At 49.1% G+C, this 14252-nt stretch overlaps 1 protein-coding gene across 3 annotated transcripts; it reads left to right on the top strand.

Annotated features, from left to right (window-relative positions):
* The first annotated feature begins 2724 nt into the window (after positions 1-2724).
* Positions 2725-13325, top strand: CCKBR (cholecystokinin B receptor). Of its 3 annotated transcripts, XM_008573702.1 has the most exons (6): positions 2905-2987; positions 9747-9804; positions 10766-11017; positions 11171-11420; positions 11836-11981; positions 12179-13325. In XM_008573702.1, exons 3-6 carry the CDS (start codon positions 10813-10815, stop codon positions 12718-12720), a joined length of 1143 nt encoding a protein of 380 aa, XP_008571924.1. In that variant the 5' UTR covers positions 2905-2987; positions 9747-9804; positions 10766-10812; the 3' UTR covers positions 12721-13325. The 3 variants fall into 3 exon arrangements, with proteins under 3 accessions (XP_008571922.1, XP_008571924.1, XP_008571923.1); XM_008573700.1 differs by lacking the exon at positions 9747-9804 and having other exon boundaries at positions 2725-2987; XM_008573701.1 differs by lacking the exons at positions 2905-2987; positions 9747-9804 and adding an exon at positions 8719-8777.
* The last annotated feature ends 927 nt before the right edge of the window (positions 13326-14252 follow it).

The raw sequence follows: 14252 nt of genomic DNA, 5'->3' as shown, positions 1-14252 counted from the left end.
GAAGAAAACTATACAAGGGTGAGAGTCACTGGAGGTCATCTTCTAATTCTGCCTACTACAAGAGAGGAAGCCAGAAAAAACAACCCTGAGGAATTGCTGCTTGAGCTGAGATCAGATAGATGAGTGAGTTAATTAGGTAGAGAAGGAAAAGAGAAGCTTCAAGAGCAGATGCAAAAGTCATGTAACTGAAGGACATCAAGCAAAAAAAGGGTCTAGGGCCGACCCTGTGGCTCAACCAGGAGAGTGCGGCGCTGGGAGCGCCAAGGCCGTGGGTTCAGATCCTATATGGGGATGGCTGGTGCGCTCACTGGCTGAGAGTGGTGCAGACCACACCATGCCAAGGGTTGTGATCCCCTTACCAGTCAAAAAAAAAGGGGGGGGGGTCTAAAGGAAGGCCAGTGGGTCCAAAGGGGAGAAAACAAGAACCATAATGACTTGAAATAAGGTGGCTAGAGAGGTCAGTCAGTAGTATCCAGGCCATCCAGACTTCATAAATCCAGTCAAAAGGTTTTCTCTATCCCAAAAGCAAAGTTTAGAAGAGTGACATAATCATATTTGTATTCTGAACATATCACTCTGGCTATCAGGTGGAGGATGGATGTAGGGAGGCATCAGTCAAATACAGTGGCCCACTTAGGGGTATAATCATTGGCATACTTGGGAAAAGGAGACCTCGGTCAAGCCCATGAGGAGCTCTGGGGTTGTGAACATTTTTTCAGAGTTGTCCTCCTTTGGAGTAAAAGGATTGAACCTTTATACTTCTGTGCTGATGAGTCATTGGATGTAGGATGCCCCAGAAAGGGAACATGACCTTGGATGAGCTGTCTTTCTTCTGATCAGGCAATTCTTGAAAGGGGCTGACAGTGGAGTACTGTCTTCCAGCAGCACTCTCAGCAGCTGGAGAGTAAATCCTTCATTTTTGAAGAGGAGTCTGGGTTTTGCATCAGAGCCTCTACCACAGGGATGAAAGACCATAAGGGAATAAGGCATCAAGGATGATTCTTAAATTTCTGATGTTGCATCTTAGTGGATGCACTTATGATCTTACACTGCAGTCATTGGTGTACTTGGGAAAATCCCCAGTAGAGTGGGTGCTATTCAGAGACAGACTGATCAGACAGCTAGTGCACAGCCCTATAACTGGCACATGGTTTGCTGAATAAGTGAATGCCCATCTACTTCAATTTTCACTCCTCTCTGCCCAACATTTCCTCTGCTCTCTTACCTGCACTCCCTACCAATCTACCTGATATGGGAAAAGTTCAACAGGTTATCTGAGGTTCCACCTGTGCTGGAACTGAACAAACAGCAAATCAAGCTGCCCTGGTCCAGGGCTCTCTGATGTGCAAAGCAGGCAGTGCCAAGAGGAAGAGAAGGGGGAGCAGGTGATAACATCCCTACCCACCCCAGGTTTAAACTCTCCTTCAGTGCTTCAGCCCCTGCAAACTCAGTGCTGGCTGGAAAAGGTCCTCCCCAAAGATTGGTTAGTTAGGTGCTCTCTGAATTCCCCATAAATCCAGATCCCATCCTCATTCTAATGTTTTCTTCCGCCGATGCCTCCACCTCTTACAGCTGCTGCCGGGGGCCAGAAGATGGAATTTCAGGTCATATTGGAGTTTCTCTGGAATTATAGGAGAATGGATAGGGAACAGGGCTGAAACAGTACAGGCAAGTACTGTCCCAAAGAACTGAATCCACGTCAGTCCTGCACACCCACCGTTTGGCTTTGTTCCCACTGTCCCCAGTGACCCAGCCCCCTTCCGGCCCCCTCTCGTGGGAACCTGACACCCTACATAAGCGGTTCCACCTGCGCTGAGAGCAAACAGGGAACGTCAGCGTGTCGGGTGGGGATGGGCGCTGCCTGGAGACCGCGGAGAGGGCCAGCCGCCTCCTTCCCTGTGCTGCCTGCGCTGGGAGGGGACTGGAATCATACCCCACTCTCACCCCACCGCGGTTTATCCTGGCTAGTTCTCACTACCACCCCTGACTGCCCTCAAAACCCAAGTCAGACTCTTCCTTCAGGCAGCCCTTTCCCCTGCCGTCGCTCCCCTGGGAACAAATGCCAACCTCCCCCGACTTCCCTCTTCTCCCCACTGCTTAGGATTCTTTGGGAGCATTGGGTGGAAGCCTGGGTGTTGGGCCTGAGAAAGGAGATGGAGGATGCGGGACCAGATGCAGAGGTTACCTCAGTCCTGCGGCTAGGAGCTGCAGAGAACTATGGTAGCAACAGTGTCACGGCCACTGATGCCACTGCGGCACAGTACGGTAACCGTGGTGCTAGGCGCAGGCTAGAGCATCTGCGCAGCAGCGGGGTCTCCAATGCCACCTCCAGGTCCTCTGACCCACCAGAGAAGGATGCTGGACCCCGCGGTAGCCACACCCTATCCCATCCCTCTTATCCTTTCTCCCCCCGCAACCTCCCCCGACACAGCTAACACCCACAATCTCTCTCCCCTCCCCAAGAATTCCGCGGAGTCGGAGGCGGTGGGAAAGAGGGGTGGGCAAGAGAGAAGGCTCTAAGAAAAGACGGGAGAGATTAGGGAAGGGGGCGAACCTGGAGGACAGCACCCGGGACGGGGAGGGGGGAACTCCCGAGCTGGGGAGGGGGCGGAGAGTCACCCAGTGGGACAGAGGCAGATCAGAGCCGGGGAGGCATCGAGCCTAGGCGGGGCGAGCGGAGCGGGAGTGGAGCCGCAGAGGCCGGGGTTGGGGGCGGGGACCAGGCGGGCGGGAGGTGGGGGCGGGAGCCTGAGCAGGAATCTCGGAGCGGGCAGGTGGAGCCGTGGCGGGAGCCCGCCGGGCCGAGCTGAGTGAGGCAGCGGGCTCGGCGGGACCGATGGAGCTCCTGAAGCTGAACCGGAGCGTGCAGGGATCCGGACCTGGGCCGGGGGCGTCCCTGTGCCGCGCGGGTGGCCCCTTCCTCAACAGCAGCAGTACTGGCAACCTCAGCTGCGAGTCCCCTCGCATCCGCGGAGCCGGGACACGAGGTAGGTACCTCCCAAAGCCCCCTGAACAAGCTCCTTCTCACTGCGCCCCGTTACACTAACAGAGGCCCCCCAAGACCTCTCTACACTGCCTCCTCAGACGCCCACACTATTCCCCCTCCTAGTATCCCCTCAGCCCCCAAACAGCTCCCCCTCACACATTCAGCTCCCACAGCTCTTATAACTCCATCACAGCTTCACACCACCTGCTCAGAACCCCTTCACACCCTGGTCACACCTAGAGCTCCTGGTTAACCCAAAGCACAGCCCCCTCCTAGACTGTCCCGAGGCAAGGACCTCCTCTTGCCAACACTTCCAGACCTCTTTTCCTTTTACATCCAGTTCATGGAGCCACAATAGGGAAAGGAAAGAAGGAAGGCAGGCGAGATTAGGAAAAGAAAGGGGCTGATTGAGGAGGGAGTACTCTGGAAGGAGGGAGTTCCTCTGAAAAGGAAGTTAGAGTTATAATCTCCTGTGCCCCTCACCCCCACCCCCAGCCTTCCTAAAAAAGATCCTCAAATCTGAATTTCATGAACACCAGGGGAAACTGGTTAGAGCCACCTGTCTCCATCTCACTCATCCTCAAACCCCTCTGCCTCCCGAGTTGGACTTGTTCTCAAGGCTTTGTGCCATCTCTCTTTCTCTCTCTCCAAGCAATGTCTCCAAGCCCTCTCTCCACCCTGCCTCTCTTCAGGTCTCCCCCTCCTAGAGCCTGGCTGCCTCCTTCATTCATTACCCCATCCCTTTGTGTCATTATCTTCTCTCCCCACCCCACCCCTTCAGACTGCTTCCAATCACTCAGTCCTCAAAATGACTTTCACTGCCCTCATATCTCTCTCTCTCTCTCTCTCTCGCTCGCTCGCTCGCTCGCTCGCTCACTCTCTTGCTCTCTCTCCACACACACATACACAATACAAATATATATATACACACACACACACACACACATATATTTCCCTTCTTGCACCCTTCCTTTCCTTCAGTGTTTACTGAACACCTGCTATTGTAGTCCCTAGGCTAGGTGCTGGGCACACAGGGATGAACTAGACCCAGTCTGCACCCTCATCCATCTATAGTCAAATGTAGAGAGGAGACAAGCCAATGGAAGAATCAGTCATCATGGAAGTCCCACAAGAGGGTGTAAACTGTGGGCACCCATAGGAGATAGGGTCCAAGAACTTCACAGAGGATAGAACCTGGAGCTGGGTCTTCAAGTTAGAGTTCAGTAGACATAAAAGGAAGGAGTAGGATTCTAGGAGAGGAAACAGTGTTAGGCAGAAGGAAACTATTCTAAAGTCAAGAAGGGAAAGTTGGAATAAATTGTAGTCCAAGTATTTATTTACCCCTCAAAATAATTCATGCTTTCTCAGCCCAGGATTACACACTTTCACTTAGATTCTTTCATTCAGCAAATATTTATTGAACCAGAGATTGTACTAGACAGCGGGAATGTAAGTTAAACAAAATTGACAAAATTCCTACTTCGTGGAGCTTAGAGCCAGTGGGGGCGACAGACAAGTACGCAGGGAATTGCTTACAAAGGAGAAGTGCCTTGATAGGGGGAGATAGTAGGAACACCACCAGAGGAGCAGCTCTGGTCTAGCCTAGCAGTGGGAGTTAAGCTCGGCCTCCTAAGGAGATGAGGTACAAACTGAACTCAAAAAGTTGATGGAGAGCCAGCCAAATGAAGGGACAGAAGATGCAAAAGGCATCCCAAGTGAGGGGCAGGATGTTTAAATCATGAAATTTTGTTCTGTGTGACATCGTTTCTGAGCGGCTAAAACATATACCATAAAAGGGGAATAGTAATCACTCAGGCTAGAGACCTTATAGTCCTGGCTAAGGAGTGTGGATTTTATCCTAAGGACAATGGGAACTACTGAAAGATTCAGTGGTACTGCCAGGATTGCTTCTGTAGTGTGGAGGATGGATTGGAGGACATGAGATGGAAGGCAAGAGGACATGTAGGTGGCTATTATATTACACTGGTCCAAGTGAAAGATGATGCTAGCTTAGACTAAGGTACTGGCAGTGGGGATGGAGGGAAGTAGATTGATGTGAGAGCCACTTCTGGAAGTGGAATCAACAGAACTTGGCAACCGATCAGAAATGGAGAGAGTGGAAGAGGTCAAGGGATGATATCCAGGTTTCTGGCTTAGACAATTGAATGGATGTTGGTGCTATACAATGAGATCAATAACAAAGGAGCAAAAACGGATTTGAAAGAGGAGATTTTAAATTCAGTTTGGAACCCACTAAGTTTATATGCAGGTGGTGGTGTTGCCCAGTAAGCTATTGAATCCAGAGGTCTGGAAATTATGGGAGAGGTCTGAAAGGTAGAAACATAAACTTGAAAGGCGTTTGTCTAGAGGAGACTCACAGGATAGACAAAATCATACAAAGATTGTGGAGAATGAGAAGAAAAAAGGTCCAAGGACAGGATCCTGCAAAAGACCAATATTTAAAAGACAGAGAGAGGAAGGAGAGTCCATGAAGGATATTCAGATGAAACCATCAGCCAGAAGCTGTGTCCTTCCAAAAAGCAAGGAAAAAGAGAGTATCAAGCAGGGTGGAGTAAGTGATGTCAAATGCTGCCTATGTAAGTCAGATGAGGACAGAACAGTCAGAACAGCATCCTTTGGATTCAATAACGAAGTCCTTAGGAAAAGTTGTGGGTATTGAGGCCTGACTGTATGAGGGTACCTCAAAAAGTTCATAAAAAATACAATTAAAATATAATACAAATCATGCCATGAACTCTTTGAAGTGCCCTCGTACAGTAGGTTGAAGATTGGACTGGTGGAGGAGGGGGTTGTGAGAAGTGAACCAGGGTGTGTAGACAAAACTTTGAAGAAGTTTGGCAGGGAGAGAGAGACACACAGAAAAACAGGATAGTGCCAGAAATAGCATGGGTTTCAGGAAGGGTGTGTGTTTGTGTAGTTTTGTCGTGTGTGTATGTGTAGTAAAGACAAGCATTTTAAAAATTTTGATGAGAAATAGGCCAAGAAAGAGGAAGGTTGAAGGTGCAGGTGAGAAAAGGGATAGTTAACAGAGCAAGGGCCCTGAGGAAGCAGCATGTGGAGCAATTCAGAACAGGTGCAAGACTGGGCCTCACTTACCTGGATGTTGCTGCTGACATACATTTGGACGTTACCCAGGCAGCAGACATTACACACAGAGACCCTGTCAGCCACACTCACTCAGATACTATCCCTCAGAGGCATATGTTACCCAGGCTCACTCCAATGTTACCAATAGAAATGTTAATGTTACCACTTTATTCTCATGTAATCCATGCAGCCTGGAGTATTTCCATGTTTACTCAGATGCTGCCCACAGAAAGACAGATGTTATCTACACTCACTTTAATGTTGCCCCAGTCTCTTAGATGTTACCCATCCATCAAACGCTACTCACTTTCATTTTAATATTATCCACACACAATCAGATATCCCCCATGTTCACTAAAGTAACCTTTCTCCAGATATTACACATAAAATCACATATATTACTCTCACACATTCAGATATTACCTGCAAAGACTCAGATATTAGCTGTGTTCACTCAGGTGCTCAGTTATTTTACTCTATCAAGATTAACATCTTAGCTTAACTTAGCATGTTACCTTGATATCTTACATCTATACTTCCCACACATACTTGGATATTACCTCTGCACACTAAGCTATTACTGTCATCACTTGTATATTCCCCATGCACACACAGACCTCTGAACATAACTCATGCTTCCTGAAGGTGTTCCCTACAAAATGCAATATTATCTACAGAGACTTGGATATTATCCTTGCTCATTCAAAAGTTACAACACTTACTCAGATATTACCTAAACTTAAATGTAACCACCCTCAATCACATATTACCTATAGATATGTAGATGCCACCCTTCTCTGGATATTGCCCACAGAAATGAGTTACTTCCACCCACCCAGATATTATTACCCAATGCTCACTCTGATATTACCTACAAACCCTTCCGTATTACTTCTGCTCCCTCAGTATCTGCTGACACTTAGATGTCCTCCATTCATTCACCCAGCTATTACCCAGAGTCAGTTGCATGCTATCCATGCTCACTACAAAAACATGAGTATTACTTTGATGTCTGTGTGCATGGGTGACCAGATTCAACACCCTGGTGGAAAGTAGAATTTGAGGTAGCAGCAGTTTCAATGTTCTGTGCAGTACATTCTTACAAAAGCCCAGTTTTTATTTTATGTCACATTGTCTCAAGTTTTTATGCTCCTACTTCTCTGCCATTATCTAGACAGCATGAATGCAGATCCTCTAGAACTCAGAAGAAAAGCTGAACTGTCCCCGTCTTCTGAGTCTCCTACTCTGATTTCTGCTCTCCTCTTGTCCCCAAGCAACTGATTCCCACAGATAGACTAGACTATCAAGACACTAGTGGCTGTACACCAGGAGGTACCATCTCCCATGATTCCACTCCTGCCTTAAGTTCCTAGTCACTGAATCTACTGTGGTCACTCGTATTCCACCACCCCAACACATGTGGATGCATATGCACACACACACACACACACACACACACACACACGAGTCTTAATTATGGTTTATTTTGTGTGTGTGATTTTTTTAAACTAATTGACTAATTGACTATTCGTAGAACAGTTTTAGTTTGCAGAAAAATTGAGCAGAAAGTACAGTGTTCCCACACACACACACACACACACACACACACAGTTTACCCTATTATTAATATCTTGCATTAGTGTGGTGCATTTGCTACAATTGATGAACCAACACTGATACATTATTAACTGAAGTCTAGTTTACATTAGGGTTCACTTTTTGTGTTGTACAGTTCTATGGGTTTTGACAAATGTATAATGATATGTATCCACCACTGTAGTGTCATACAGAATAATTTCACTGACCTAAAAATTCCCTGTGCTCCACTTACTCATCCCTCTCCTTCTTCCCAAAGCCCTGACTTTAAGATTGCTTTTAATTAGAATTTTTCACATCTCCTAACCATTTGATAGCAAGACCTAGAGAGTGGTGGCTAGGAAAAAGATAATAGCTAGGAATGCTCAGTAAAAATAGCAAAGTGCTATACAATTGCTGGTCATTTTTACTGGGACTTTGTCCTCTAGTTTTGAGGAGTCCCCAGGCAGAGTGGGAACTTCATAAGGGGGAGGCCTAGCCTCATCCTTATCACTCAGCACAGTTAGCCAAGCTCAAGGGCACACACATGGGACGCATCAGCTGGATGAATTAATGAGAAATGGGCTTTTCACACTTCAGAGAGCTGAGCCAACTTGAGGAATGGTAATTGCATCAAGAATTAGTTGAAGAGAGATGTCCAGAGGAGGATGTAAGAAAGATAATGGAACTAAAGAGGTTCAAGGGGCCGGGAGTAAGGGTGGGAGGAAGGAGGACTTGGAGGAGACACAGAGAGTACAAGATAGACACCAACTCTTTTTTCTGGGTCCAAGGACCTCTCTGACAGAGATCACCTTCCCAAAGGTTCTTTATTTCCCCCTACACACACACACATACACACATACACACCCCTCATATTTGTCACAATAAGCCTCCCATAATCCCTCCCTACAGAGAGGGGCCTAGGTTCTAAAGGAGACACAGATTTGTTTGTATAGAGTAGCAACAGTAATGTATCAGAAATCTCAGCTTGTCACTTATTCCCCAAGGACCCTCCAACATGTGTCTCCAAAAAGACTGTGGCAGAGAGGCGTGGGCATGATGGAGCACCTTTATAGAGATGAGAGATGGATAAGAAGGGGGAAAGCAGGTACATTTCTGTATTGAAAGACAGACTTATTCAAGTCTCATTAACAAGCACATGTTGACTGCCTCACATGTGCCGGACATTATGCTAAGTGCTAGGCATGCACTGGAGAACAAGAGAGACCTTACCCCTGTTCTTAAGAAGCTCATAGTATAGTGGGGAAGACAGAGAATTTGACATAATAATGCAATGAGAATGTCATGATAAAGTACAGAGAGGCAGAAAGGCATTTAGATTAAGATGTGATTGGGAAAAGAAGGAGGCAGTATGATGAATGACAAAGGAGCAAGAGAGCAGTAGGAGGCAAAGCATTTTAGGGATCCAGAGCCTTGGCTTCTGTTCTGATTCAGCCCCTTAATAGGTGTGTGGTCCTGAGTAAGTAATGTTACTTCTGAGTTCAGTTTGGGGATTTCTTATAAATAACACTTACTTTATGTCTACAACAATTTCTAAATAAGTTGATTATTGTTTTGAGAAAACAGTTCAATTTGAGAGCTAAGACAAGAGTCAGCCAATGTACCAGATAGGGCTGTAGAAGAGAGGGCCACACCTCTGGGCCCTTTCTTCACCACCATCCTGAAGTTTCTACCCCTGCCCTCTCTCCCTTCAAGCTCCAACCTCCCTCATGCTGAGGCCATGGGTGCAGGTGATTCGGTCCAGTTCAAGTCAATTTGATTTTGTCTAGGCCTGCTGGGCTGCGATATGGAAGTACAAAGATGAAATTAATCTCCCAATAGACAATGACACAAGTGAATGGAGTCAGTCTCCCAGCCTTTTGTCTCACCCAGCAACACTAGGTGCCCTTCTGTGAGCTCCCACAGCATCTTGTGCATCCCTGAACCTCACCCTTATCATATGGTGTGGCAGTTATCTGTTTATGTATCTCAGTTTCCCTCTCCACTGTGAGCTCTAGATGTTGGTCATACTCAGGCAGGGACTTTGTCATACTCACATTCATCTCTTTTTCTCCAGTGCCTGGCACAAAGGAAGTCCCTGTACATGTCTGTTGAATGAGAATGAGTGATTGGAGGTAATTAAAATATAAGGCAGAAAGTCAAAAGAGTTCTAATAGATGTGTAAGGAACATGCATGGGTCAGACGAAGGGGAGATTAATATCAAATGAGGTATCCTGAAAGGCCTTACGGAAGAGGTGGCAGTCCATCTGAGTCTTGACAGATAGGGGATGAACAGGAATTCACCAGATGCAGAAAGCAAGTTAGTGATGAAAGGGGGCGGGGGATTGGTGAAAGAGTATTCAAGGCTGAGAAACCAACTTGAGCATAAAGAGAGTCACGAGTGCATATGATGCATTCAAGAAACTGAGTCATCCAGTGAGTTAAGTGGTTGCAGTGCAGGGAGGAGGTGGGAAGAAGAAGACAGTTCCTGGAGGATCCTGATGACATTGCTAAGGGGTTGCAGACAGTAGAGAGTAAGTGAAGGGTTTTGTTTGTTTGTTTTGCCTTTGTTTTTGTTTAGAAAATAAAGTACATGATCAGACATGGTTCAAAAGGTAATGGGGTGGTCAACAGTGTCAAATACTACAGGGAAGTCAAATAGAATAAGCCAAGAAGGGACCTTTGGACTTGGCAGTTAAAGATTAGTGACCTGGGGAAGAAGTGTCCAAACAATCATGGGGTACAGAGCATTGGACTGTAGTGGACTGAAGAGAGAGTGGGAAGGTACCAATAATTCTTTCAAGAAGTTTAGCTGCAAAGAGAAGGAAGGATTTGGAACAAACCTTAAGAAGAGACAGGCTTTCTTAAGGAAGGATAGAGTTAGGCCAATTGAAGCCTTGAGGGGTTAGAAGGGTAAAGGATTCAAGTTCAACATTTACTGAGTAGGTCCTTGCTGGGTGTGTTAGGGATGGGAGGGAGTGTTCTTGGGATATAAGGATCTGACTGAGTAGTGAGGGTTAGGGATAAGTGGGATAAGGGATCTGGCTAAGTCAGCACCAAATCCTCTACTGCCACCTCTCCCTTTTCCTGTCCAGAACTGGAGCTGGCCGTTAGAGTCACCCTGTATGCAGTGATCTTTTTGATGAGTGTTGGAGGAAATGTGCTCATCATCGTGGTGCTGGGACTGAGCCGCCGCCTGAGGACTGTCACCAATGCCTTCCTGCTCTCACTGGCAGTCAGCGACCTCCTGCTGGCTGTGGCTTGCATGCCCTTCACCCTCCTGCCCAATCTCATGGGCACATTCATCTTTGGCACAGTCATCTGCAAGGCGATTTCCTACCTCATGGGTGGGTGAGATAACCACCAGGCTCCCCTTATCCCTTTCTCCTCCAAAAGTCCTGCTGGATGTAGGGGGCTTTCTCGGTGGGGGTTGAGGAAGACACACTGGTGAGTGTGTAGTGCCAGTTTCCCAGGTGACCCCTTGCTCTTCCCTTGCTTAGGGGTGTCTGTGAGTGTGTCCACGCTAAGTCTCGTAGCCATCGCCCTGGAACGGTACAGCGCCATCTGTCGACCACTGCAGGCGCGTGTGTGGCAGACTCGCTCCCACGCGGCTCGTGTGATCGTAGCCACGTGGCTGCTGTCCGGACTGCTCATGGTGCCCTACCCTGTGTACACCGTCGTGCAACCAGTGGGGCCCCGTGTGCTGCAGTGTGTGCATCGCTGGCCCAGTGCACGGGTCAGCCAGACTTGGTGAGAGTGCCCATGACCTAGTTCTAGGAATGCCCTTATCCATCTCCACCAGGTGCTTAGCACCATTCCCCAGAACCTTCCTCCAGCTGCTCCAAGAATTACCACACCAATTCCCACTCCGCACCTATCACCTTGGGATTCCAATTCGGGGCCCCTCCCAAGTTTTCTAGCCCTTCCCAGTGGCACCCCAAAATCCTACTCCTACCTGACATACCTGGCCATACCGCTAGAAACATTAGTCCTTGGCTCTTCCTCCGTCTGTGTTTGTAGCTGGACTCGCGCTGTCTCCTGGCACGGCCGCTAGAAGGAGTAGGATTCTGGCCATACCGCTAGAAACATTAGTCCTTGGCTCTTCCTCCGTCTGTGTTTGTAGCTGGACAGAGACTCGCGTGATTGGTCTGTATTCTGTCTCCAGGTCGGTACTGCTGCTCCTGCTCTTGTTCTTCGTCCCGGGTGTAGTTATGGCCGTGGCCTATGGGCTTATCTCCCGCGAGCTTTACTTAGGACTTCGCTTTGACGGTGACAGTGACAGCGAGAGCCAAAGCCGGGTCCGAAGCCAAGGTGGGGCCACAGCAGGTGGGGAAATCCAGCAGGGGCGGAGCTTTGGGAAGAAGGTGGGACCTAAAGTAGGTGGGTCTGAAAGGAGCATGAGAAGGAGGCTGGAAACCGGGTTAAGTCTGGGAAGTGAGGTCAGCTGGGGGTTGAGCTGGAGGTTGGGAGGACTGCCTCTGCTCTCATCACCTGCCCTCTGTGTTCAGGTCCTGTCCAGCAGAATGGGCGTTGCCGGCCCGAGACTGGCCTGAGTGGTGAGGACAGCGACGGCTGCTACGTGCAACTTCCACGTCTTTCCCGGCCCGCGCTGGAGCTGTCGGCGCTGACGGCCCCCACTCCTGTGCTAGGCCCCGGCCCCCGGCCCACCCAGGCCAAGCTGCTGGCTAAGAAGCGCGTGGTGCGAATGTTGCTGGTAATCGTTGTGCTCTTTTTCCTGTGTTGGCTGCCAGTGTACAGCGCCAACACGTGGCGCGCCTTTGATGGCCCAGGTGCACACCGCGCACTCTCCGGTGCCCCGATCTCCTTCATTCACTTGCTGAGCTATGCCTCGGCCTGTGTCAACCCTCTGGTCTACTGCTTCATGCACCGGCGCTTTCGCCAGGCCTGCCTGGACACGTGCGCCCGCTGCTGTCCACGGCCTCCACGAGCTCGCCCCAGGCCTCTTCCAGAGGAGGACCCTCCCACCCCCTCCATTGCTTCACTGTCCAGGCTGAGCTACACCACCATCAGCACACTGGGGCCCGGCTGAGGGGCAGAGGGTGAGTGGGGGCTGAGGCAGGACAGGCGATATCTACAAACAGGGACCCAACCTGTCGCACAAGAAGGTAGACCACAACTAACACAAGACTGACAGCTAAGAGCACGGACTAACCTGAACACACAGAAAAAGGTAGCTTACCTGACACACAGAAAACAAGAACGTTGTTCTACAAAGGAAAGGAGGCACACTGCTGATGTAGGACAGAGCCCCACCCATAGAAACATACCACTGACTTCGGACAGACACAGACACAGCATCCCTGGTAGTGAACTATCCCTACACAGTGGGAACCCGACAAAGGCTGACCTGCCCCTCATACACATACTTTAATGGCACTGATTCTTTTAGGGTCTGTGGAGCCTGGCACAGGACTGACTCCTGGGATGCTCTGTGCTATCCCAGTTTGACCTCACAATGCCCTTCCCCAACCAGCACTGAAAATACCAACAGGCCTAATCTCACATCTCCCTGACCAACAGGCTGTTTTACACTAAAGACTTCCTTCATCCCTTTCTGGTTAAGGACTGCAGCCCTGCCCCTCCTTCCTCACCCATCCTCTTTAAGAAATAATAAATGACTTGGCTTCCTCCTGACTTTCTTTCTGGACTTTTTTGGGACAGGTGATGCAGCACTGGATTTTGTGGAGTACCCTCCCTGTTAGGCCCCTCCTAGTACCACCCACTCCTGTGCACAACCCTGCCAAGAAAGCCCCTGGTCTGAAGCTAGGTGGGGCTGTGTGTATTCTCTTGGTTGTCATCCTGGACAGCTTCTGTACTACAGTGTTGTAGACACTGAGCTGGAGATGGGGAAGAAGCCATGACCATTAGATGGAGATCCAAGTTTTGTGGGACCTGACATTTATAAAACTGGATGGGCTTTTCGAATAAAAAGCATAAAAAATTACAGATATGAAATTTCTAGGACCCTGACCAGGGCCTGACCCTCCAGTGCTTGTGCAAGTGAAGAGCCCTGAAATTTAAGCCTCATCGGCTTCACAGCCAGAACGCCTCTAGAGTCCACCCACTAACTACCCTGAAGAAAGGCGAGATGAAGCAAAGGAGAGTGAGAAAGGAGAGTGGGTCATCTGTTTACCAGTGCTCAGCTTGCTCCTATCCATCGTTTTTAAAAGGTTCTGGGCTGCAAGAGGGAGGAAGAAGGAAGAAAAGGAGGGAGAAGGCGTTCCAAGCTGTCAACCTACGACAGTGCTGGTTAAAAATAGAATCCCAGCTGGTCTGAGGAGCCGAAGGAGATATTGGGCCTTTCTCTCTCATGCCAACTTTTCTGTGGGATGGGAGGAGGCTTGTCCGTAGGCTCCCCAGCACTCCCCACCGTCCCTTCTAAAGGGATGATGAAAGCTGCCCCACTGTTAGCTTCTCCAGCTGGGCCTGGGCTCCTGATGGCCACCAGATGGCCATGGGGAGCTGAGTGGGGAAGGGCTGGGTCCAGCCTCTTTGAGGCTGGAGCGTGAGCCTAAGTACTGTGGCCCAGGCCTAGCCTGGAACCTAGCACATAGGCATGGC

The sequence above is a fragment of the Galeopterus variegatus genome, unplaced genomic scaffold, assembly GCF_000696425.1.
Source record: "Galeopterus variegatus unplaced genomic scaffold, G_variegatus-3.0.2 Scaffold956, whole genome shotgun sequence".
Lineage (NCBI taxonomy): Eukaryota > Metazoa > Chordata > Mammalia > Dermoptera > Cynocephalidae > Galeopterus > Galeopterus variegatus.
The sequence above is the reverse complement of the archived record's forward strand: the minus strand, read 5'-3'. Positions and strand labels throughout refer to the sequence as shown.